The 24,686-nt window shown below is 47.0% G+C and overlaps 1 protein-coding gene across 3 annotated transcripts in view; it reads left to right on the top strand.

The window, feature by feature from the left end:
- Ack (activated Cdc42 kinase) overlaps positions 1-22,864 on the top strand; it is a 121,112-nt gene extending 98,248 nt beyond the window's left edge. Inside the window, exons 8-9 of one of the 3 annotated variants that reach the window (XR_010566194.1) lie at positions 604-5,749; positions 7,800-7,904. Coding sequence is in view for 2 of the 3 variants with exons in the window: in XM_065439813.1 (XP_065295885.1) it covers positions 604-784; positions 8,443-8,519 (258 nt within the window). In the remaining variant the exon portion in view is untranslated. Of the gene's footprint in view, positions 1-603; positions 5,750-7,799; positions 7,905-8,442; positions 8,719-22,701 lie in introns of those variants that run through there. The other 2 variants (XM_070538345.1, XM_065439813.1) reach the window with 2 other exon arrangements.
- Positions 22,865-24,686: the final 1,822 nt, after the last annotated feature.

The raw sequence follows: 24,686 nt of genomic DNA, 5'->3' as shown, positions 1-24,686 counted from the left end.
TGTATAGACTGCAGCATCAGCTGAAGGTTACGTGTGCACATCATTCCGGCCCTTTGAGGGTTAGGTTTCAGCTGACGCTGTTCTTGAGTTGTGCTTGCTGAAGATTTTGCTCAACATTTTGCTCAAGCTTTGCTAATGTTGTCGCGTGTTATCGTCAGACAAATTGCAGTGATATTTTGTGCACTTTTAATGTGTTTTTTTTAGTAGGACCAACCCCAAGAGAATTGGCCGACGTACGTACCTGTTTTTCGCACATGCGTCTTTACAGCGACATTAAGTGGGATATTTGAATACTGCCATTACTCATGTCGAATACTGGTGTATAGATGGTTCTTGCAGTGCTAGCAGTAACTTGTTCACTCACGCTGAATAGTAGACTACATTTGCTGCCTGAAGCGTGCTTGATTTATGGGGTTGTGTTGCTCATAGGTGTTCCGAGAAACACGATGCCAACGCACGACTTCCCGGGCCCTTGGGCACCCTTCCCTAAAGGTAGAAAAGGTTCAGGACTACGGCCGATGAATCGTTTGCCCTACCGTAAGGTCGATGGTAAGTCTTCACGTTGATGATACTTAAAGGCGTATTTCTGTGACCCTTACGCAGGTTCCTGCTGCTGGCTCGTCTGCGGCGGCGGCGGCAGCGCTGTCCCTTCTGCGCTCGCGTCTTCCGGGCATCTCGGAGTCCGAGTGCCGGCGCGCGCTGGCGCTGGCCCGCGGCAACCCGCAGCTGGCGCTGCAGCAGACCCAGCTGGCACGGCTACAGTCTCTGGGCATCGCGGGCAGGGGTGAGTGCGAGGCCGCCCTGCGCGCGTTCAACTGGGACGCCGACCAGGCTGCCTCGCACCTCCTCGACGCCAAGGACAGGGCCGCGTGATCGCTTCCTAGGGTGTACTCGTGATCCGCCGACTGGCGCTACGCGAGCCTCGTTGGTCTTTACGAATGCGCGAACGGCAGCGGCGATCTTTGACCAAGTCTTACATCGACACCAAAAGTGCTGGCGTGCAGGAACATCAAACGTGTCTGAACGGAGCACTGGACTCCGAATTTCACATTTCTAGTCTGTTCGCGAACTCCGTGTGTCTACTGAACGTTGGGTTCTGGGCACACTTGTGTGATGGCGCCGCTCGTGGTCTGTATGCATCGCGTAGTCTCCGCCTTTGTCGGAACGAAACGCGATAGAAGATATTTACATCAGGCACAACTGAAGGTGTTGTCACAGTGTTTAGCTATGTTGAAATAAGGTGACTTGCATTTAATGTGCTCTTGCACCTATACTTCGCATTCGTGTTGTCGTCAGGGTCACGTCTGGCGATTGCGCATTTCGACGAACTTTAGATCCCACCGGGTCTTATAGGAATCCTTGTTTTCAGTACTTCGTTCTATGCGGAACACCAGAGCAAATAGCGTAGCACTTACTTTGCACGGGTCACACTTTAGGTATAAATTTGCGTTTGCTTTAATGCTGCATATTTAGCAATATAGTTAGATGCAGTGAAGTGGTGCAATACATGCGGAGGGGTGCACTGTACTGGTAATGGCAACGTCAGTCGTTTGATTCAAGAATCTCTTGTGATTTGAGTAGTAATTCACAACAGTTTATAAAACATGTAAGGCTGCTGGGAGCACAAAGGTCTAGTTAGGCATGAATGGGTTAGGTAAAAAAGGAACTATTAGTAAAGATTAAACTATGCTGTCAGCATAAAAGCGAATCGCATTTTATTGTACTTATCATAAACATGGAGGCATCTGATGTACACAATTTCTTATTGACTTAAATTGATTTGTTGGTATTGTACACTTGTACAATAGGGAGTTCCTTGCTAGTGCACATATTTGGAGATGATGCTGCTTACTCATATTGTCAGTTCATCCAGGTTGGTTACATTGCTCATCGCAAATTCTTTTGAATTCGGTTTATATTACAAAATAGTACTTGACACTTGATGGCTATGCTTTTCTTTAGACACTTGTTGGAGGTTTTGAAGCTGTCATTCAGTTTTCATTGAAAGGAAGGGTCTTTCAATCTCTAAAATGGTGCAGTGCATATCTGTGCTTGATGTTTTCTTCATTTTTCATAAGAGTAATAGACATTGTGCAGAAGTTCAAAATGTTGGCTAGCCGGGCTTGTTGGTACAAACACATACTTCAGCAAATATCGCAATAACAGGGCATAGAATAGGAGCTCGCAGCACAGGCGCTGACTTCCAACAGATTTGTTTATTGCGGGAGCGAGGAATATATACAGTTTACGATCATATATATTTCGCTCTTGCGAAATAAACATATCTGTGGGAAGTCAGCGCCTGTGTCGTGTGCTCCTTTCCTGTTTCCCGTTTTTGCGCTGTTTGCTGAAGTATTGTGCAGAAGTTTATGTATGCTTAAAGGTTTTCTCATGAGTATATCAAGAAAAGTGGAATTGAGGAGACAAAGCTCTCTGCGGATTGCGTGAGGTCTTGCACCTATATGTGCTCAGAACAGCGAAAGTGTACAGTGCAGTCCAATGTTGAAGGGGACACCCAATGTGTGGCTCTCACTTTACTGGTGCTCTAGCTACAAGTGCTAGCTCAACCTATGTAAGTGCACAGGTGTGTAGGAAAATTCGGACGATGCCAGACTCACAGACAATTTGCTGAAGTGTGGGGTGAAGGCATCATTCGCGTGTGCTCTACACTCAAGTGTACCTTCAACAGGATACCGCAGTGTAAATGCATGGCTATGAGACGTGCTGGCTTACAAGCGTTAGTACTTGGCTATGTGAAGAACAGGTTGCACCTGGAGCAGTCATGCGCTTTCAGAATACTACGATGCACAGGCACCAAAGTTTAGTGCTACCAGTGTTGCAAGCATTTTTAAACAACTCAGTGACCTCTATTTATAAAAAAAGACAATCTAGTAATGCGACCAAAAGATTGTCTTGTCAATATACCTTTTGTCACAGTGGTGTATGGCTGTCTGTACCTAGGAAGAGGCGCTTACAATCTCTTCCACTTTTTTGACAGATTTGCTATAGAGTTCAGGGTTGAGCTGACTAGTGTGCACGTCAACAAAGGAAGATGCCACAGGGATGATAGCATGAAGTCTTGCGATGCATCGAGGAACTCCCAATTTGAGCCTTGTTAATCAATTTAAACAACGAAGATATCATTAGATGTTGCCATTAGGCACATGAGGTTGAAATAATGCAGTGATTTTCTAGAGTGTCTGTGTCAAAAAAATTAGGTGCCACTTCTATTGGCGCACAATTGAAGAAAGTTACCTTCGGTCTGGCTCAATGGAGTTGATATAGTACTGTGTCAATGACAATTTTACCAACTTGGGCATCGGCTAAGAAAAAATACAAATACCTTTTTCTAAATGAAATTCCAAGAGATTTCTTGTCTGAAATGGATGAAGCTAATGAATGGAATTATAGACAATATAATATTCTCATTTGGTCTTGTGAGAGGAAGATAGTACTGTAGACTGTGTCAATATAGTTGTGCTAAAAATAGCTATATGAGCGTAAAATAGCCGTACAGTCGCAAGAAAATAGGAAAATATTTACCTTTGTACTTGAATTTGATAGAGGAGTACTTTGAGAGTTTGTATGTTTAGATATAGAAATATGATCGAAGCTGCCATTACATGTATACAACAATATTTTATTTCCTTGTGATAATTAAAACTTTGACAAGGCAGCTTCTGAAGTTGCACTTAAGTTGAAAAGCTAGGCTGATTAGTAAAAAATAGAATACGCTGATTAGTGATAAGAGCACCTCATCTGAGAATGATTTATGTTGTGTCTTATTTAGTTCACATGAAAATAATTTCCATCCGGACAGAACGATGGGACATCAGCACAGTTCCGCGTGTGTTGCTTCAAATTAAACTTTTAAGATGCATCCCACATTTTTTGCTGGAATCTTTTTTGTGTAAGTACCTTTTTGCCAAGGAGACCGGCTCTTTCAAATGCCAAATTCTGTCTCGTATGTAGTGCAGGGAAGAATTATCAGAAGCATTGAGTCATCATTGTAGCCACCTACATAATGGTAATTAATATTTGGATGATAGAGATTTCGGCATCCATATATCAGCCAGTGCAACAATAGCATGCGGTTGTATAAATATGGTTCATGCTTTCCCCGGGACCAGTGTGAAATTGGTGGGCTACCAGTTTGTAAGCTAAATGTAGATCGTACAATCTACGTACATATGCTTTTCAAATTTGCAACCTTATTGCCGATGCGGATATAAGGAAAATGACGTGACCCATAGTAGCTGAGAAATGCATATTTGTTACAGCTGCTTCCAGCAGTTAATTCAGTACAAACACTGATCACATAAGGCATTTGGGAACAGAAAATTTGTGTGATGCATATGTTCTAGATATACCTTTGTGTCCGTGGAAAGCACACAGACAATGCGCATAATATATCCTCAGGGTTACTGAAATATTCTCTGTGAATACGTTTGATGTTGTATGTTAATTTTTCAAGTTATGCATTTATTTGTCTGAGGGCCTCAGTGCTAGTGTTTTGCCGTTCATGCTGACTGACGCGCACCTTACTACTATGTTTTTATAAGACGATCGAGCAGGTGGTAATCTTGCTAAGCTAGGTTTATTAAATAAACGAACTACTCAATATACCATCTATTTAGCGTTCATGTTTTTCAGTTTGCTATTTGTTGCAGCTTTGGTTTGGTTGCAGAATGGCATTCAATATTTTTATTATTTCTTTTGATATAGTGGCCGCAGGAAAGGAAAGTGGAACAAAATTTATAAAAACGGAAACGAACACTAAGGAAATGCAGCTTTTCTTGCCTTGTCTCCATTTAAGCAAATTTTTAATTTGCGTTTCTAGTGCCAGTAGAAACTGGGGTTGGTTTGATGAATATGCGTTTCGCAGTAAAAAAAATTAATAGTTTCCAGATTGAGTCATTGATGTGATTGTAATACGTTCACAAATATATCTTGCTGTTCTGCAGTTCATAGTACAGGGGCAAGTGTGCCTGTGTATGCTGAGAATATGTTGCATGTATATTAAAGGCACTTCTTTGCTTGCGAAAGCTAGACACTCGATCTGAAGGGCCTAGGAGAAGTTGTTTCACTGTTTATGTGTGAATATTACATCTTGTGCTGGTGCTTATGTGCCTGCAGTAGCGGAATAACATCGTTATTATTTTTTATTTTTCTTGTGGCAAGTTTGGTAAATCAGCTAATTTATTCTGTTTATGTGTAAATGTGTCACTCAGAATTACACCCATGGTGGTACATGTGCCACCGTTTGGCGTCGTGTGTTCAGAACTCGTACCTTGTCTACGATTTGGCTTGCCATGAAAGTGAGAAGTAAGGTGCTCATGGACGCCTCGTCTTCATTGGTGCTTCATTATTTGCAGACGCGGTGAAGGCGCTCCTGTGAAGGGCGCTCTAATTGAATACCGTTGTTCAATCTGTTACGATTTGTGTATGAAATTTGCGTTGTTTAAGAATTGGCCAGTTACTGGGTGGTTTAAAAATCGGCCAGTTACTGGGGGATCAATACTATTTCCTTAACTTGTGCAAACATGTCGCAGAACATGTTCTTGTGCTGCTGTATTTCGTTGTTTGTGCTGCTAAAGAAAACGGCTAGCTTGCTAAAGTTCAGTGCCTAAAGAGATAATCTCCTTGCACTGTTTTCTCGATGCTGTTTCTATTTTGCCTATGTGTTTGTTGCATTGGTTGTTGACGAAGATGAGCTGTATAAGTGCACTGTTAAGTGGGAGTCAGTTTTGCACTTCGTGTATGGGTATGAAGAACTTTATTTAGGTCCTGAGGGATCAGTCTGGGACTGATGCGGGCCACTCCCACGTCGGTACAGAGAGGCCGAGCCCCTCTGCTATCACACGGGCCCTCTGGACAGCCCCGAGTTGGTCCGCCAGCACTTCACTGTGCAGCATTCGCTGCCACCACTGTTCACCTCGAGAACCATCACCGGCCAACGCCAAGCAGCGCCACAGCATGTGTTGTAAATCGAGCAAACCCCCACACTTATTACAATAGACTGAAACCCCGCAGTCCGGATTAATTTTATTCATGATGACAGGGTTAGGGTACGTCCGTGTCTGCAGAAGCCTTAATGTAACCGCCTGCGGCCTATTTAATTTAGGATGTGGCAACGGGAATGCCCTGCGCCCTAAGTAATAGTGCTTGGTGATTTCGTTGTAGGTTAACAGTTGGTCCCTGTACTCAGGAGCGGGAGATCCAGCCCCTTCAGGGAGTACACGGCACACTAATCCTCGTGCCTCCCTTTGCGCCACCTCGTTGAGGTTACGCGGGGCTCCCTCCACTGTCCCCATGTGCGCCGGGAACCAAGTAACGGTATGCGAAGTGATATCCCTACCCTGCAGCAGTCTGTTAGCCGGCTCCGCAACAAGTCCTCTCGAGAAGGCTGCAATCGCAGATCGCGAGTCGCTAAACACCAAAACTCTTCTAGAATCAATTAGTGCTAGAGCAATAGCCACCTGTTCAGCAACCCCCGGATCTTTGGTATAAATGGAAGCAGCATTTCTAACGCTCCCTTTGCCATCTACTACCACCACCGAATAAGCATTTTTACCATTAATCCATGCGGCGTCAACAAACGCAGACTCCTCCTCCTGATCCTTTGCCTCTCGCAACAAAGCCCTAGCTCTCGCGACCCGCCTCCCTACATTGTGCACGGGGTGCACATTCCGCGGAAATGGACGAACCATGATATTTGCCCTAAGGTTCACGTTCAACTCGTGTAGGGGCGCCCTATCGTGCGACACAGCCATCGATTCTTCAATTGACTCTAATATATACCTACCCGGTGGTGTACCTAGCAACCGCTCCCTCTGTGCGGTACGTTGAGCCTCAGCAATTTCATCTAAAGTGTTATGCAAACCCAGTCGTAACAACATATCGTTTGACGTAGTCATAGGCAGACCAAGCGCAGCCTTGATGGCTTTTCTGATTAATGCTTCCAATTTATTTTTCTCCCCCCTATTCCAATTTAGCATAGCTGCCACATACGAGAAATGACACATAATAAATGCGTGAACTAAGCGCATCGCACCTTCTTCTCCTAAACCCCTATGCCTATTAGAGATCCTTCTTATAAGTCTTATGGCCTCCTCCGTTTTCTTGGTAATACGCTGAATGGTTCTAATGTTCGATCCGTTCGCTTCAAGTACAAAACCCAGGACCCTGATTGCTTCAACTTTGGGTATCACCAACCCTTCCCTAGTATGAATTGTAATGCAAGGCTCAACTTCCGGTACCCAACCCCTCGGCCTACGACCTAACTTCTTAGATTTGAAGATCAACAACTCCGACTTTTTAGAGGAGCACTTGAGCCCCATGAGACCCAGATACTCCTCCGTAAGCGTTACCACCTGCTGCAGCCTAGCCTCAAGCTCTCCATCACTACCACCGACACTCCATATAGTAATGTCATCCGCGTAGATAGAATAGCCAATATCCTGGACAGTGTCCAGTCTATTAGCCAACTTCGACATCGCCAGATTGAACAACATAGGCGAGAGTACGGATCCTTGCGGAGTACCACAGCAACCCAATTTAACGACTTCCGATTTTATCTCCCCAAACCTGAGACATGTCTTTCTATCCGTAAGGAAAGCCTTGACAAAATTGAAAAGCCGCTGCCCCAAATTCAAGTCCGATAGCACCCGTAGAATGAAAGAATGTCGGATTTTATCGAAAGCTTTTTCCACATCAAGTCCAATTAGTGCCTTAGTATCCCTTGTTCGCCGGTCAAGGATCTGATGCTTAATCCTGATCATATCACAGGCATATCACAGGCACTTCGTGTGCCTGTGATATTTATTTATGGCGTCTTTTTAGAAGGTTTTGCTGGGATATCGATTGAACGTAGTTTTTTGTGTTGTTTATTGTTTCGTTTGGGTTTAATCGATATATATATATATATATATATATATATATATATATATATATATGACACTTTACAAAGTCTCACGTGCAGGTCTAAAATTTTCTGAATACATGAACTTGTGAAGTTAGGAAGAGTTGTTATAGAAGAACCGGAAGCTAACGCATGGTGCGATGGCTGCTATATTTGGTTGACGCCATTGCGGGTGCGCATTCTCATCTACAGCGCTTTCTGCGCACTTAAATATATGTTGAGCAGGGGCAGCGCACTGCATCCGTGCTAAACTTTCCGTGTGCGTTAACTTTCTGATTGCGTCACTGCTTGAGCATCCACTAAATGCTTGACACATGGTTATTCAATGAGATCTGTAGCCACGCATTACTCACCGTTGATCTTGGCTTTCTGTTAGCAAATCGAGTGTACAGACTGCCACATGAGTTTGTCGCGAGTGTTCGCCTGTTCCGGCCAGCTTCCGAACACAAAACAGCAGCGTTGTGTTCCTAATTATCTTAATTAAACAAGTTTATGTTGAATTCCGCGCTTTTATTTTTCAGAGCGCTGTGTCACTTCCCGCATTCGTTCAACATTGAAGTACGGTCCTGATGCGCGTGGTTGCAGACGTGCACGGTGATGTGTGGGCCAGGGAGCCATCTGCGGTGAAGTGTACACGGGACGTATCTTGTATCAGGAAGCTCGCAGTTAAAATGATTGGTCAACTGTAGTGTGAACTTTGCTCTGCATCTTGTTTACCGTGAGGTGGTGGTGTGAAAGCTGCTGTTTTTTTGCGGCGTAACCGATAGGCTGTTCATCGCACATAGCTAGAGAGACGTTGCCATGCGTTGTAATATACTTATTCAGTATGGCTAGTAATGGTGTCTGCGTTCTCCTTTCGACGCTTCGTGAAAGTGGCTGCCGCATATAACAAACGCGCATCAAGGAGTGCTGCTCGTGCTCTCAGGGCGGGCGCGTCGGGCAGAACACACCGGGCCCTCCCTCCCCCCCTCCCTCCTCCCCGAAAAAAAAATGGAAATGTGTGTCCCGATACCTGGCATTACACCACGTGCGGCAACACCCGCCTACGTCTGGAAATGGGTCTCGGGTAACGAGCGCGTAAACATGACGCCTACCTCGCAGGTGCTAGCACGAATGTTACCCTTCCGTGTTGGAGGAACGCCGATGCGACCACGCCGCGCCACCTGCCACCACGTTTATTACGCTTCTTCTCTTGACACGCTGTGCAGGTTCGTGGCACCGCCGTCGTGCCCGCATGCCACATATGTGTAAATATACATTCCGAGAACATTGTCTATGGGCGACGCGGCTTCGCTTCCGCCCAGCACGGGATAGATACGAGTAATAAAGGCTATTTTTTTCTAATTGAAGAACGGAACATACCTAGTCACTCAAGTTGGCGTAAAAGAGTTTCATTGAACAACAGCCCATATACAGTGACAAATGCCAGTAATTTAAGTTGGTGTCGAAGAAGTTTATTCACCAGCGACACATAACCAGTGGCAGATACCTAGTGACCGAAGTTGGCGTCAAGGAAGTTGCTTGAAATGCGGCACCTACCCTGTTGCAGGTAGATGTCATTGAGGTTCATTCGATGTCGGCACATAGGGAGTTGCACACTGCCAAGTTGGCATTGTGAAGGCTAATTGAACAGTGGCACATAGCCAGTGAGACATACCAGTGACCCACGTTGTTCCGACGGTTGGTTTCAAACTCTGTTTCATCAGCAGAGCTTCTCGATGTGGTACCCATTACATCATTAACTACCGAATAACCCAAATTCGTGCAGAAGCAGTTAGAGACACAGACAAAACGACTAATTTCTGATCGCATGTGGCGATGGAGTTGCTCTACCACGCACACCGCCGCTTTCACGTCAACAAAAGACGAACTATGCTTCATCTGCAAGCAGACACATTGACAAGTACGGAACCTCTGGGCTTGGCTAAATATGTAATTTGTGGACGAAGAAAAAACAGGCAGACGCAGGTGCCTGATCTCCACAAGCTACATCTTTATCCAAGCTCGCTCAATCAGCCGGAAGCTAGATTGCGCCGATTCCACTGCTCGCGCAGCGTCAGCGTGCCGGGCATGTCCTCGTCGTCTTTTGTGACCGAACCATTGTGGCGCGTAGTGTTGCGCTACAAGCCGTACACAACCTATTACTAGTACGGATATATTGATGTCAGAAGTGGTAATCGACCTGTGCATACCGAAAAAATTCTGCTAGCACCCATGTCACGATGATCGTCGACGTTAATGCGATTAGCACTGAAGCAATGCATGACACACCAATTGCCAAGGCTGAAACGTGTATGCAGCCGGGCTCTTCTCGCGCACTTCTCTCTGCACACGCTGCGCCATCTAGCGGTAACGCCGTCAAGTTCGCGCAAGGCGCGAATTCTATTTCGCCGAGCCCGGGACAACTTTTAAAGGATCCTTTCTGTTGTCATTGAAGACCGGCACATACCTACGCAGTGGCGTAAGCCCATTTGCCTAAGTTAGCGTCGAAGAGATTTATTGGTGAGGGGCACATGCCTAGTGGCACATACCCAGTGACGCCAGTTGACACCAGGTTAATGGAAAAGAAGGGTGATACACAGAGCGCCATCATAGTAACGTTGCAGAGCGCAACGTTTACTTTCCCCACTATCCCTCCACGCAACGTTTATTCTCAGCTGGAAGGCTCCGATGGCAATGCCATGTGTTTTGGAACTTCTTTATGACTGCGTCTGACAAAGGTGGCCGATAGAAACAAAATCGTGGTGACAGGACGCGTGGGACGTGGCTATCAAACGCCGCTTTCGCGTTTGCTAAAATGTTATACAAAAAGGTAAGTGCTGCATGCAAGAGCTCTCATTCGTAGGAATCATCGTGAACAGTCGCATGGCGGCTTTCGTTCAGCTGCTGTCGTGCGGGTCTATGACGCCAAAGCAGTGTCGCCAACTAATTTTCTTTTTTAATGACCCCACTCAGCAGCGAAGCAAAAAAACCTAATGGGACCTACGCGGCCTTCGCCCTGGCCCTACATTTCACACTGCACACTCCAAGAAACAAAAAGGAGGAAACGCGGTGTTGATTTTATTCATCTTGAAAAGCTACTGCCCTGACACACTCTTAAAAAAGATTGCACCCTTTGTGGCTGTCCCCTCAACAATGAGCGGTATCGGCCTTGCTTGCATTTGTGTTTTTGAAAACTCTGCTCGCGCTGCTTTCCTGTCGAGAATGCTATGTCACGTTGATGGCGTGCATGTTGTTCGTGGCCTAGAAGCACCGGGCACATACCTACGGTGCTCAGGACAGATGCCGATTATTGTTGTGGAGCAATATGGGCCCCAAAATATGCAAACGTTAAGTGCATGCATAACCATTCGTCCTTCTGGGATGTAACTGCGAGGGGATGAGCTGTTACTCCCCATGCGGGTACTCCTGCAAGGACTAGCACTTCCGATGCTCTTCTATGGAGTAATGGTCATTCTGATGCCCCTCAAAGAAACAATGAATGACATTAGTCATATATGCGCTTATAAGAAAATAATTGAGTTGAAAAAAATGTCAACCATTCCACTCTGTAAAGATGGAATAGTTGTCATTTGTTTGAAGTGTCTGATGATGGGAGTTGATGTCTTTCAATGGAGGATTTAGTAAAGACAGTGGTCGATGTTCGATTGAGACTCTTTATTTTGTCAGGGTAGTCACGATTGCTTTGTGATCACTGTGATATACACTCAGTGGTTCGACTGCCACCCTATAGAGGTTCTTGGCTAGAATCAAATCAATGCACGTCCGATGATGCGTGGTAGGTATCATGGTGTCATGCGCCGTATTGCATTGCGAGTCTGGGGTCGTTGCTCATTCGGAGGTGCCCGGGCTCGCGGTTGTCGTTTTCGTTCAGCATCGCGTCAACGTTCTTCGTCGGTGGTCGTTCCGCGCCGGCGCCGTTTGCATTCTCGTTGCTGCTTCCTCCGGCGTTCCTCGAACGGGTGTTATTCGGGTGTACGAGCTATACGTGTCCGCCCCATGGATAACGCAGCTGTTAAACGGCTCACACCCCCTTAATCAATAGCTAATGCCCCCGTAAACGCGGCCTCCCGATTACGACGACAGAAGAGAATTCTGCGCTGGAATGGTGAGCGATGACGGAGCCAGTTGTGGAAGACGACGACGCTCGCGCCATCGCTGATGAAAGTGTTTTTGCACAACGCAGCCAGCTGGGGAAGAACACGACGACGAGGAAAATGCGAGCAGGGGCACTAGCGCATTTGCGCAGTTGGCGCTGGCGGCACGCGCTCCGCGTTTTAGTCATTGTTTGCAGACGCGCTATGCTTTCTGCGCTCATTTGACGGATGTCAGTTACATTGGATTAGAAAGCTTACTGTCTGCACTTTCTAATGATACCTAGTATTATCGCCTAGCCTCAAGCGTTACCTAACTGCAATGAAAACAGTGCGTGCAAAAAAGGGCGTTTTTGCTGTACAAGCCTCCTTTGTACTGTTCAACAGTACAAAGGAGGCTTGTTCTACAAAACTGTTCAACAAAATGAAGTTTGCTGTACCATTGAATGAATTGCTATACAAGGCTTCTATGAAGAGATATTACGTGTAAAGGAACTCGAAATTTATATAGGCGCTAATTAAAATGGGCGAAACAATGAAAGTTTATGAAATAATGTCTTTTCCTTTTCAGCACAGAACAGTAATATTTAGTGCGTCTCTAGGCTACAGTGCACTTATCATCCATGTGAAGTTGTTTTGTGCTCTGATGAACAGTTCATGAGTTATTATTACTTCAAGTGGGCAATTTATAGCTATACTTGGTCGCGAATTACCGAAGAATAGCAAAACTATTCAAGCTGAAACTGATATTTGCAGTAATCAAGCAGCAAGCCATTGTCTGCGATTCTATGAAGAGAAAATTGGCCTATGTTGATTGCGACGTCAAAAAGCGGCAGTGACGAACGACTTACCACGCCTATAGCCACCATCAATCAGCAGCACCGACCATTTCATATATAGAAAGCTTCAACCGACCCACTGTTGAAATATGAATGGATGGATGTTATGAGCGTCCTTTTTGGAACGGGGCGGTGGGTTGCGTCACCAAGCTCTCGCTATTATACTGTCTAATGTCCTACCAGGTTAACAAAGCAAAAAAAAGAGAACCCACGATGAATTCCCATAACCAAATTTTCTGACCCCCTTTGTGAACTTTGTTCTTCTACGTCTCCGGTGTTTTATCGTTTCCATACTTTTCTTTCACCACTCTTCCAATCGCATCTTACTGATATCTATGGCGGACATACTGTCCGCATACAATAAACCTTTAAACTGCTGCTATACTACTGTACCCGCCTGTGCAGCAACAAAACGACCATGCTGCCTAGCACAACTCATCCCGAAAAGAAGGGAGGCGGGGGGCATTTTTATTAACTGCAGGAGACCACCTGTCTCCGCGTCACAACCTGGTCAGACTGGAGCATGCTGCGACGGCTAAGAGCAGATTTTTTCCCTTTTTCAATGGATGGATGGATGGATGGATGGATGGATGGATGGATGTTCTGAGTGTCCCCTTAGGAAGGGGGCGGTGGGTTGCGCCACCAAGCTCTTGCTATTATACTGCCTAATGTCCTACTTAGGTTAAACAATAAAAGAGAAAAAAAAACACTATGAACTACCACACCCAAATTTTCTGATCCCTTATTGCGAACTGTGCTTTTGTACGCCTCCGTTTTTTGTCGTTTCCCTACTTTTATTCCACCAATCCTCCAATCGCCTCTTACTAATGCCTGTTGCGGACATGTTTATTTTTCCACTGCTCCCGCTGAACTCAAGGGTTTCAAGGAGGCCTGTGGTGCCTAAATCGACCGCTCGGTAGACGTCTTCGCAATCTAATAAAACATGCTCCATAGTTTCCCTAGCTTTACCGCAGCAAGCACATGCTTCTTCTTCCTTCTTACATCTCGCTTTATAGGTGCGTGTTCTAAGGCATCCCGATCTCGCTTCGAAAAGTAATGAGCTTCCCTTTGAGTTTTCATAAATTGTTTCTTGTTTTGCTTGTTTGTGCTTGTTCTTTATTGAAACGAATGCTGTTCTCTATGCTGTATGCGGGATTCCAAATAATTTATGCACTTATCGCTTAAGTTTGCTGAGTGCTTGAAGCCTGCTTCACCTTCGCCGCCGGTCGGCCCGATATTGCACTACCTCCGAGATCTGCCCAAAGTTCTGCCCACAGATGACGCAACGAAAAATGCCGACCATCGAGAGGCTAACAGCTTCACTGTAAAAGGTAACTTGTTATTTGTATTAGTCTCGAATGCTTCCATAAATATGAAGCGATGTCACATGGCACGCATGTGTGTTCAATAAAATTCGCTTCACAGTGGAACATGACACTCAAGCAAAGACTGGACGCCGCGCTTGGCCCGTGTGCCTGTGTGTAGTGTCCCATTACATAGCGTACATGTTGGCAAAATTTTGACATCCAGCCTAACAAGATGTGCGTATGATATATTTGTCTTTACATGTTCTACACCACCGCAGCGAGGCCAAAAGCGGAAAATGTACACACTAGAGACCGCACGCGTCATCAAACGACTGCGGAACGATACACAAATATATCGCAAGTTAGCGAAGTGAAAGAGCAGCTGTCGAAATATTACTAGGGGGGGAGCAGTAGGGCAGTTGATGTGTCATGTGAGCCTAGAGTTCTAACAACTCTTGGGAGCCAGGTGGCATTCCATCATCGCAAGAGGAAGGGAAGCACACGGAGAAACGTTTTGCTGAACACGTTGGTGTAGTCACGCAGTTGTGCGGTGTGACCACTATACTGAAATATAAGCTAAACAGCAGCCTGCCATAAGAAAACATTTGCTCTATAATAAGCGTCGCATAAACCTGTTGCAGCAGTTCTGCTATGCATGGCCTATGCTGCACATAAATGACATAAATGTGGTACTGAAAAGAAAACGGCGTGAGATAAAGTGCTCTGCAAGAAGAATGCTCCAGAAGCTTAAAGATGAGGAAACATTTTCTTACTCATATTTTATTCTCTTTGTACTTCCGATATTTCTTAGGGCTTGCTCCTCATTAGCCTATCTTTAAAAAATGTTTCGGCACATTTCGATATTTGCTTAAATATCCTGCAGCGTATTGTGTTTTAGCAGACAATCATTGCTCGAATACTCGCACCCTCCTGTTTCAGAATGATTAGGTAGCTACCACACAAGGATAATGGAAAGCTAGAACTTTCTTGAGCTTACTTCGATAAACTGCGTAAGTACTAACGTTGCTGGACACTTTTGGCTTCTGTGGCTTGTCCTTGTCGTCCTCGTCCAAATGTGCGCTGGAACAATGTTTCATAATGCTAATCAATAATATTGTTAGGGTAAGTTAGTGGTAATCGCGAACGCTGGTCACAGCTACAGGAGACAGTCTACCACTTCCTCGTCGTCTTCATCGTGCGCACACGGTGCTGTCAAACTGCACCGTAACAATGTGGCAAAAATGGGAGGGACTCCTTTCAGCAAGTCACGAATAATCTTAATAAGCAAAGAAGACATGCTGTGCCAGAAATGAGTGCTCTAGAAAAGCTGAAATGATTTCGCCTAGTTATTGTGTCCACATCAAAATTATTATTACGGATGACCTCCAGCCAATGACAAAACTAGTAACATAGCCCTGACACTTGTCCTATGCTTCAAACAAATCGCACGGAACGGAGCCTATGGGCTCTGTTACAGACAGTGCATATCGTACGTTGAACGCATTAGGCAAGATCTTGAAAACCCTTAAAAAGAGACTTGCTATGAGCAGGTTGCCTTGATGCATTGAATGTGGCCGATTTCAGTTACTTTTGAAAATATTTCTTAGTGTCCCGAAGGTACGTGCTCATTAGTACCTTTGTGCATTACTCTGTGCTTGCCCAACCCCAACTGTCAGTGAACCGCCGATTGACACATGCTTCTCCTACATTTACTGTTTCTCGACAAAAAATGGCTGGCTTAGCTTGGTTAAGCCAAGAATGCGTTGCATATTGCGCGAGCTGGAGCCCAGCTTTTCCTCCGGCTGTCGTGACGTCATGTCACGTGGTTGCGCTAAAGGTCAATGGTGGCTGCCCGGCCGCGCCCAAGGGCTGAAAAACTGAAAAACTTGGCTGAACCCAAGGGCTGGGAAAGGGATTGGTGCGGAGGGGGGAAGGTGAGACGAGAGAGGCGATAGTGCTGCGTGATATCGCGGTATGTGAGGAGCGCGTCGCGCGTATCCATTCCCGGCGTGGGCGGGCTTGCTCGGTCAGTCGAATCTCGAGCGATGAAATTGGCCGCCTCGTTACCAGGATGGGCCGCGTGAGCGGGCACCCAGATGATTTGGATGGCGCGAGAGGGAACGGTGTCGGAATGTAAGATTCCGATGGCCGGGTGTGCCACCCGTCCAACCGCGTAGTTGTAGACCGCAAGTTTGGAGTCGCTGAAGATGTACTTCGCGGAGGTTTGCGTGATGGCAAGGGCAATAGCTGCCTCCTCGGCCTCGACAGAGGTAGAAGTGTAGACTCAGGCAATAAGAGTGGGCCGGAAAGAATTGTCAGTGACGGTAAGGGCATGTGCTGGGTAGCGGTGGTACGGGGCAGTATCTACGTAAGCCACGGCGGCCTGCCTGCCGTTCGTACTGACGCCAGAGAGCGGAGGCTCGTGCTGCTCTACGGGAGGGGTGGTGTTCGGGATGCATATATTTAGGGAGGGGATTAAAGGTTAGGAGGGGGAAGACATGGGAAGGGACGGGCAGTGATGTGGGAAGAGGAATAAGAGGGGAGAGAAGTGTGCGACCCTGGCGGGTGCGGGAGAGACGGAGGAGCTGGGCCGTGCGATGGCGACGCGGCGTCGGCCTCGGACAGAGCGCGCCAGGAGGAGGCGGCATTCTTCAAAGCGTGGCAGTACTTTACGAAGTTTAAGGGGTTTTACCGCTTTCGTCTCTTTCGCAAGGGTGAGATTGAACTGCGGTCGTCGGCTCCCCTTGCAGTCCTTCGCTCGCACATACAACGCAGTGCGCGCGGCGATGGTATTATCGCCCTTGGACTTCATACGGAACCTCACGGTGGTGCCGATGCCGACGGTAGAATTGCGCTTGGAGTGTCGATAATGGCACGCGCTTGTAACGCTGACAGCCGAGGATGAAGTGTGTGTGGTAGCTGCTGCAGAAACGAACAGTAAACGACCGTTCGCTTGGAAATGACTGCTTGCCATTTCCCCAACGCGACAAACTGGTGGAAGTGCTGGGTACGCATACGCCCTATGCCTACTGTTCCTGAACCAGAAGCTACCGATGCCAGTGCCTCGGGGACGGCAGAAATCCATCGAAGCAGCCGTCGCCTCCAAGGTGTTCCACCGCAATACAGTGCCTTGGTAACTTCTGCGAAGAAGATGTCAACAATAAGCGCAAGCCAAATCTAGGGGATCCCAAATGCTTCTGTAGCATGCCTTGTCAACGCGCCTCGCACGCTTAGCCTGTTCTACGGCGACACCTTTCACGACGTCGAAGACTAGTTAGACCATTTAGACCGGGTCGCTACCTTTAATGACTGGGACGATCGCCGTGAGTTGAAGAAAGTCTACTTCTTCCTTTTTAGACGCGGAACGAGTGTGGTACGATAACCACGAAGGTTCATTTTCCAGCTGGCAACAGTTTTACCAAGTGCTTCACGACGTTTTCAGCACCCGCGAAAGAAAAGAAAGAGCCGAACAGACGCTGTCTTCGAGGTTCGAAATGCCGAACAAAGCCGTCGCCATGTTCGTTGAAGACATGACGCGAACGTTCCGTCGGGCCGACCCACTGATGTCAGAAGAGAAAAAGGTGCGTCTCTCAATTCGAGGCGTAAAAGAACAGCTTCTTGTGGGCCTCGTGCGCAATCCTCCTGCAACAGTCTCTCAGTTCGTTCGTGAGGCAACAGTCATGGAATGTATGCTTCGGCAGCGGATCTCGCAGTATGAACGTCAGGCCGCCATGACTGCTGCATGCTCGCTTGTACCTCCAAATGATGACAGGGAATCCTTAACGAATGGCAGATTGTTCGAAAAGAACTCCAGAAGTATTACGCAACGGCTCTGGTACCGCCGAGTGCGGGGGCTCTTACCGATGTCAGTAGGAAATAAAGGCATGTGGTTTATCCGTTGACCCCAACAAATACCCCCCCCCCCCCCCCCCCCCGCGTTCTCGCACGTGGATGCTATTCGGGTTTCTACGCCGTCGACGGCCCGTTTCTCGCAGCCACCTCCTGGGATTCCTCGACGCTTCCCATGTACAATCCACCGCACGACTATGCAAGCAGCCTTTCATCTTGGTCCTCGCAAGTCCACGTCATGGTGCGCTCCCGACAACAGTCCGTTGTGCTACCACTGTAGGGAGGCTGGACGCTTGTATGGCGACTGCTGCTGTACCGACGGATTGGTCAGCGGGGATACCACCCGGACGCCCGTTGCCCGCGCTATGGCGAACGGCCGCTCGAACTCGACGAATACTTGGAAAGCAACCATGTTCCTCCTGCCTCGCAGCGAAGACAGTCACGATCGCCATGACCTCGTCGGCATGCGTCACCAAACCGCGCCGGACCCGCCTTTTATTCCACTGGAGTCAACGGCGGAAGCCCACGCCGAAGAAACTGAAAACGTCGACCACCGGGGGTGGAGGCCGCTGTCATGCGAACCGTCAAATATCCTCCGCCGATGCCACTCCCTCGCGACCTACCGCTGACGCCTTCATTAGAAACTGCCAAAAGAACTTCCGCTGCTATTACTGTTTCCATCGACGGTTGTCCGGTAACTGTACTTGTCGATACGGGAGCTGATTACTCGGTTATGAGTGCCTCACTGGCCACTCGGCTACGCAAGGTGGTGACAGCGTTTGACGGCCCACATGTGATTACGGCTGAAGGACACCTCGTGTCACCCATTGGACGATGCACCGCTAGAATTGCAATTTGTACTTCGACCTTCGTAGCGTCCATCCTTATTCTGCCCAACTGTTCTCGGCTGCTTATATTGGGCATGGATTTGATCCATGAATATGCGGCGATCATTAATCTGCGTGACTTGTTCGTTACATTTTGTAACTATGTTTCTTCGGATTCAAGTGTGGAGGATGAACATGATCACACGGCTTTACGCGCGGTCGATGACTGTGTGACATTACCTCCTCAAAGTAGCATCTTCGTCCTCGTTGAATTCCCCCAAGACCAACTAAGAATAGGCATAGCCGAAGGCAACGTCACCATTTTGCTGCATCGACGTCGCACTGAGACCTCGTGCGACGCCGACTTGTCGAACACCCAATGGCCTCTATGATGTTAAGGTTCTCCCCTTTGGATTGTGGTCCGCTCCGGCCATACTTCAACGTATGATGGACATAGTTTTATCTGACCTCAAGTGGCACTTTCGTTTAGCCTACTTAGACGATCTAGTTGTTTTTCCGCCATGTTTGAGCAACATATCGAGCGGCTTGAGGCTGTTCTTCAGACCATTCGCACCGCCGACCTGTCTCTGCAGCCCCAAAAATTTCACTTTGGATACGAGGAGATAAAATTTCTGTGTCATATTGTCAGCGACACCAGTGTTCGCCCTGACCTTGACAAAGCCATGGCAGCTGCTCTGTTCCCGATACCGAAGACAAAGCACGATGTGCGCCGATATTTAGGGCTTTGTGCGCATTACCGCCGTTTTGTGCCCAATTTTTGAGATTGGTTGGCTGAAACTCTGCGGGCGACGCCTTGATGTCATGCCGTACGGATTATTGCCTTTGCCTCTCGTCCACGTTAGGTTAGGCTAGGTGAGGGCAAAAAGGCGTCAGGGTGGCGCGGCGTACTCGCACAGCGGTTACACCCTGAGTATTATTGTCCTCGCGTCTCGACCGCGTTAGGTTAAGCAAACGTTATGTTTACGTTACGTTACGTTAGGTTAGCGCAAAAGGCGTTAGGATGGCGCGGCGTACTCTCATAGCGGTTATGCCATGAGAGAGAGAGAGAGAGAGAGAGAATAAACTTTATTCAAGAACCCCGGTCCGGGTTCGCCCGCTTTGTTCTGAGGATTATTACCTTTGCGTCTCGCCCACGCTAGGTTAAGTTAGGTTAGCGTAAAAGGCAACACCAACGCGAGGGCGTGAGTGCCCACTGCTTCACTTGTTTCACCGCGCCGGCAGACATCGTCCGAGCGTAAACAAACCCGACCGCACTCCCTAACGCTTAGCGACAAACGCATACCACACGCGCAAATACACTTGTCAATCATGCCTAGTCAGAGTCAGATATTCTCTCTCTCTCTATCTCTAAATATATATATATATATATATATATATATATATATATATATATATATATATATATATATATATATATATATATATATTGAGAATAATAATAATAATAACAGGAATAAGAAGCCAATATACAAAGACACCAAGGGCAACATAGGAGAAATAACTTGCACTAATTGCATTAAATAAATTAAAAATTAATGAAAATGATAGCGAATGAAAAAACAAATGACCGCAGGTGGGATACGGGCACACGTCTTCGCATCACACGTGCGATGCCCTTAGCAATTGAGTTACCGTGGCGCCGTTTTCCCATTCCCTTTCTGGAATATTTAAGTCCCACGGGCCCCCTCTGTTTCCTTTCTTCTCGTCCATATATATATGTATAGATATGAACTATGCGGCCTTTCTCTCTCTCTTCGTATATATATATATATATATATATATATATATATATATATATATATATAGAGAGAGAGAGAGAGAGAGAGAGAGAGGTGGAGAGAGAGGCCGCATATATATAAATATATACATATAGCCTCTGCATTACGAGAGCGAGGAGCCATTGCATTTTTTGCTTGCTTAGGGGTGTGATATCCCCATTTTCTTGACGCAGAAGAGAGATACATGGATGCGTACCCATAAACAGCTTCGCTGTAAAACGTCGCAGTTTCACCCGATAGACGACGCATTCATTTCGAAAGCCAAAGTAAGCTGTCACGCGCGCATAGGCAAAGATGAACACGTATCACTTGTTCACCGCGCACAGATGGAGCCACCATCCTTCTCGGCTGACCGTCGCACACGCATCGGTGTTATCACACTTGGACTTTATATGGAACATCACTACGATGGCGACGACGACGGCAGAAATTTCTCTGGAGTGTCCATATAGTTGCCAGCGTAAGAAAAAAAAAAGCTGCATTCAGACAATCTCGTCTGAACATATCTTCACACACGAGCGACGCATGGACTTCGCGACGGTGCCCCTAGATGGAGCAGCATGTCCAGAGCGAAACGCGAAAGGGCAGCGCGACCAACGGGCCCAGATGCGCACACACGCATCATACATGAAGATTAGCATTACTTTAATGCTGATCGCAATGACATCGACAGCCATCCTGAGATGGTTTCTGCTGGAACTTCCTTTTTGTGTTTTAATGGATTCTGCTGCTCCCGTGGCATCAGAAAATTGGGAGGCGTTCCTCACGAATTGTCTTCAAGAAGCTTGGAGCTGGAGAACAGGCCTTGGGTAGCGCTCTCGCTGTTAACACGTTCACAAGACTACTGTCACGACGTCAAAAAAAAAAAAAGAGACTCCAGGACACAGGAGCAGCATGCGAAAATCAAGAACTAGCTCTCTATTCAGAGACCACAAGAGCCGACGCGGCAACTCCGTTTTCTTTCAAAAAGGGAGCGTGGTCGCTGATCGTGTCCCTTAATTCATTTTCTTCTGTTCTCTTGCCAGTCTTTAGTCTTAACAATAAGCCGAAACGTATTGCCTTTAAAGTTTTGTTTGGTCGATGTAGCTCCTTTACTGTCGTGTTTCACCCCGACCAAACGGGCTTGGCTTCACTCGAATTCTCGTTCAAAGAGAACAATTTACACAATAATCGTGAGTCTATAAAGTGCAACAAAACAGCAATGATGATGCTTCTGATGTACATTTACATTTATTTCCTAAACTCCATTCCTAGAAAAACAAGACAAAGAATCGTTCTAGGGAGTCATTTCTTCATACATGACTAAGAAGATGAGAAAGAAGAAGAACACGGCAGATTCCATCGAACGACGTACCCGGTAAGGGTTCTGACTTTTCAACCAACCAAACGATTCTAGAACTGTCTCTAGCACCGAATTTGCACCGAATAGCTTCATCTAAGCATGGCAACATGCATCTATATTGGATTTAGTTCGTTCATTATTTTTTATTCGGTTTTTTTTCAGTATGTAAGCTGATAGGAAGGCTTGATCGAGGCGGCTTCGATTCTGTGGACAGCGCAAGGCCGACAAACGACCAAATTTGCTAATATCATTAGGCGTTTTTATGTTCAAATAACGTGGTTCAGCCCGGCTGCAGATTACGGGATCACGAGTTTGTTTGTAATGGGAATAGCCCGTGGCAGTGGCAGGTTCCATTTAGCTGGTTGAAGTCAATGTTAACTCGTATGACGACATCGCTCAAGATAACACGCAGGGTGGGCGTAGCGAGCAAAGAACCATTCCGTCAGCTTTTCTCACTTTCTACAATGAATGCCCCCCCCCCCCCCCCCCCCATAAATCGAGTAGGTATGGTACACGCCTAACGCCGCCACAGAAAGCGTTAAACCAGGGAACGTAGACCATCCGGTGCACATATGTAAAACAAATCAAGGTAAAAAAATGTACCATGTTATGATAATTGAAAGGAACATTGGAACCTGCGTGAGGGTTGACATTAACCATGACCCACAGCTTTTATTCCGTTAACCTGTCAGTGCATATTCGGGATCTCGCTTGAACACGCAGGCATTCCTGAACGCCACTCAGCCTGAAAACGTCATGTCGCAAGGTGCAGAGTCAGAAGACGCTCTCCGAAGGAAAAACAAGCCGCCGCGCGGACGACGGCTTTCGGCTTCTCGGCTGCCGGCGACGACTTCCGTTTCGTGCACAGAGCTCGTGCCAGACTCCAGGACGGACCTTCGTCCAGTTGAGAGTCTCAAGCGCGCCGCCGAAGTAGGCCTCTCGCAAGAGCCGGCATCCGATAATGCCAAACCAGAACCAGCAAGTACGAGGCCCGAGAAGTTGAGAAGGCCATCCAAGGGCGGTTCCGAAACGGACTCCCGACTGTCACGACGGAGCAAGAGCAGAAGCGGGATCCAGGGCCGCACAATCAAGCCGAGCTCCCAGCCGGAGGCCTTTTCGGACACCAGCAGTGTCGCCCCTGCGGCGCCGGTGCCGGTCAAGGAATGCGACACCGTCGTCTCCACTGCATCATCGTCGGAGGCAAATAGACCGAATAAAACGACCCTGCGGGACGCCAATGACCATTCCTCGCGCCAGGATGCGCTGAAAGGCTCCCGCGCACGTCCAACACTCCGTGAGGTGTCCAGCACCAGTAACCTCCATGCGGGCCTCGACATACGGCAACCGGTACTACTTCAAATATTTCGCCATTGTAGTGTAGCTGGCACGGATGCAAATCAACTGGCTTCTTTAGAAAGACGCTACTATTCTGCCGTAGTGTGCCCTGTCCACCCCTCAGTGTAATGAAATTCTTCTGTTCTTTGTATGAGGCTGTTGAAAACCAGGAAGCGGAGCCGAAGTAGAGAGCGTCTTCTTTATTCGACGCTTGCAAAAAACAACTCAAAAATGCAGGCGCGCGCTCGGCTCCACGCTCGCTTCTAACTTCGTCTTCTTCTCTTCTTTTTCGGAGCATAATATTTAACAGCTCCCGGCCGAACAATTAGCGAGTGCTTGTTTCTTTTCGAGATGGAGCTTGTCCAGCAGATTCTAGGTGGTACAGCATCTGTACCGGTCTCCGCAACATGTTGCCACTAGAAGTGCGCACTTTGCATGAGCGAACTTTACCGTCGCTGCCCGGAAATAATTCAGCCACTTGTCCAATCTTCCACAATTGTCTTGGCGAGTTTAATTCTTTTATGAGTACTATGTCTCCAAGCTTCACTGATTCTGAGCGTCTAGTTTCATTAATGTGAGCTGAACGAAGTTCTTGGAGGTACTCTCGTCGCCACCGGTTCCAGAGATTGTTTAACACATGTTCTCTGTGTTTCCATCTTCGCTGAAGTAATTCGCGTGACGACGGTGTCTTTTTTGATGCTGTGCTCGACAAGTCTGGAGGAAGCATAGTCAATCTTTGGCCTATGAGGAAATGACTTGGCGTAAGCGGCATTGGTTCAGAGGCTAATGCATACACAAATGTTATCGGTCGTGAATTTATCATTGCTTCTACTTGGTAGATCGTGGTCGTAAGTTCTTCAAAGGTAAAGAAACTGTTTCCCAGTGTTTTCTTCAATGTAGACTTCACAGATCGAATGAGTCGTTCCCAAAATCCTCCCCACCAGGGAGCTTGTTCGGTGATAAATTTCCAAACAATCCTGTGACTTCCGAAATACGATTGTACTTCCTGTGATTTCATTACTTCATAAAGTCGCTGGATCTCCCTTGAGGCCTTTCTAAATGTCTTGGCGTTGTCGGAATATACAGTCTTACAAATTCCTCCTCGTGCCACAAAGCGTTTAAATGCTAGCAGGAATTTGTCGTAAGTAAGACTGGTGACAAGCTCCAGATGAACCGCTCTGACGACTGCACATGTGAAGATGAGTATATAACACTTCTTCGTTGGTCCTCCGTTATCTTTGTGTAGAAGTGGTCCGGCAAAATCGATACCACTGACTTCGAAAGGTGGAGAGGGTTGAACACGTTCAGCTGTCAGAGGCGCGAAGGACTCCGAGTATGGCTTGCAGGAATATCGTCTGCAGACTGTGCATTCG

Source organism: Dermacentor albipictus, chromosome 5, assembly GCF_038994185.2.
Source record: "Dermacentor albipictus isolate Rhodes 1998 colony chromosome 5, USDA_Dalb.pri_finalv2, whole genome shotgun sequence".
NCBI classification, from domain to species: Eukaryota; Metazoa; Arthropoda; class Arachnida; order Ixodida; family Ixodidae; genus Dermacentor; species Dermacentor albipictus.
This window is presented reverse-complemented; position numbering and strand designations above follow the sequence as displayed.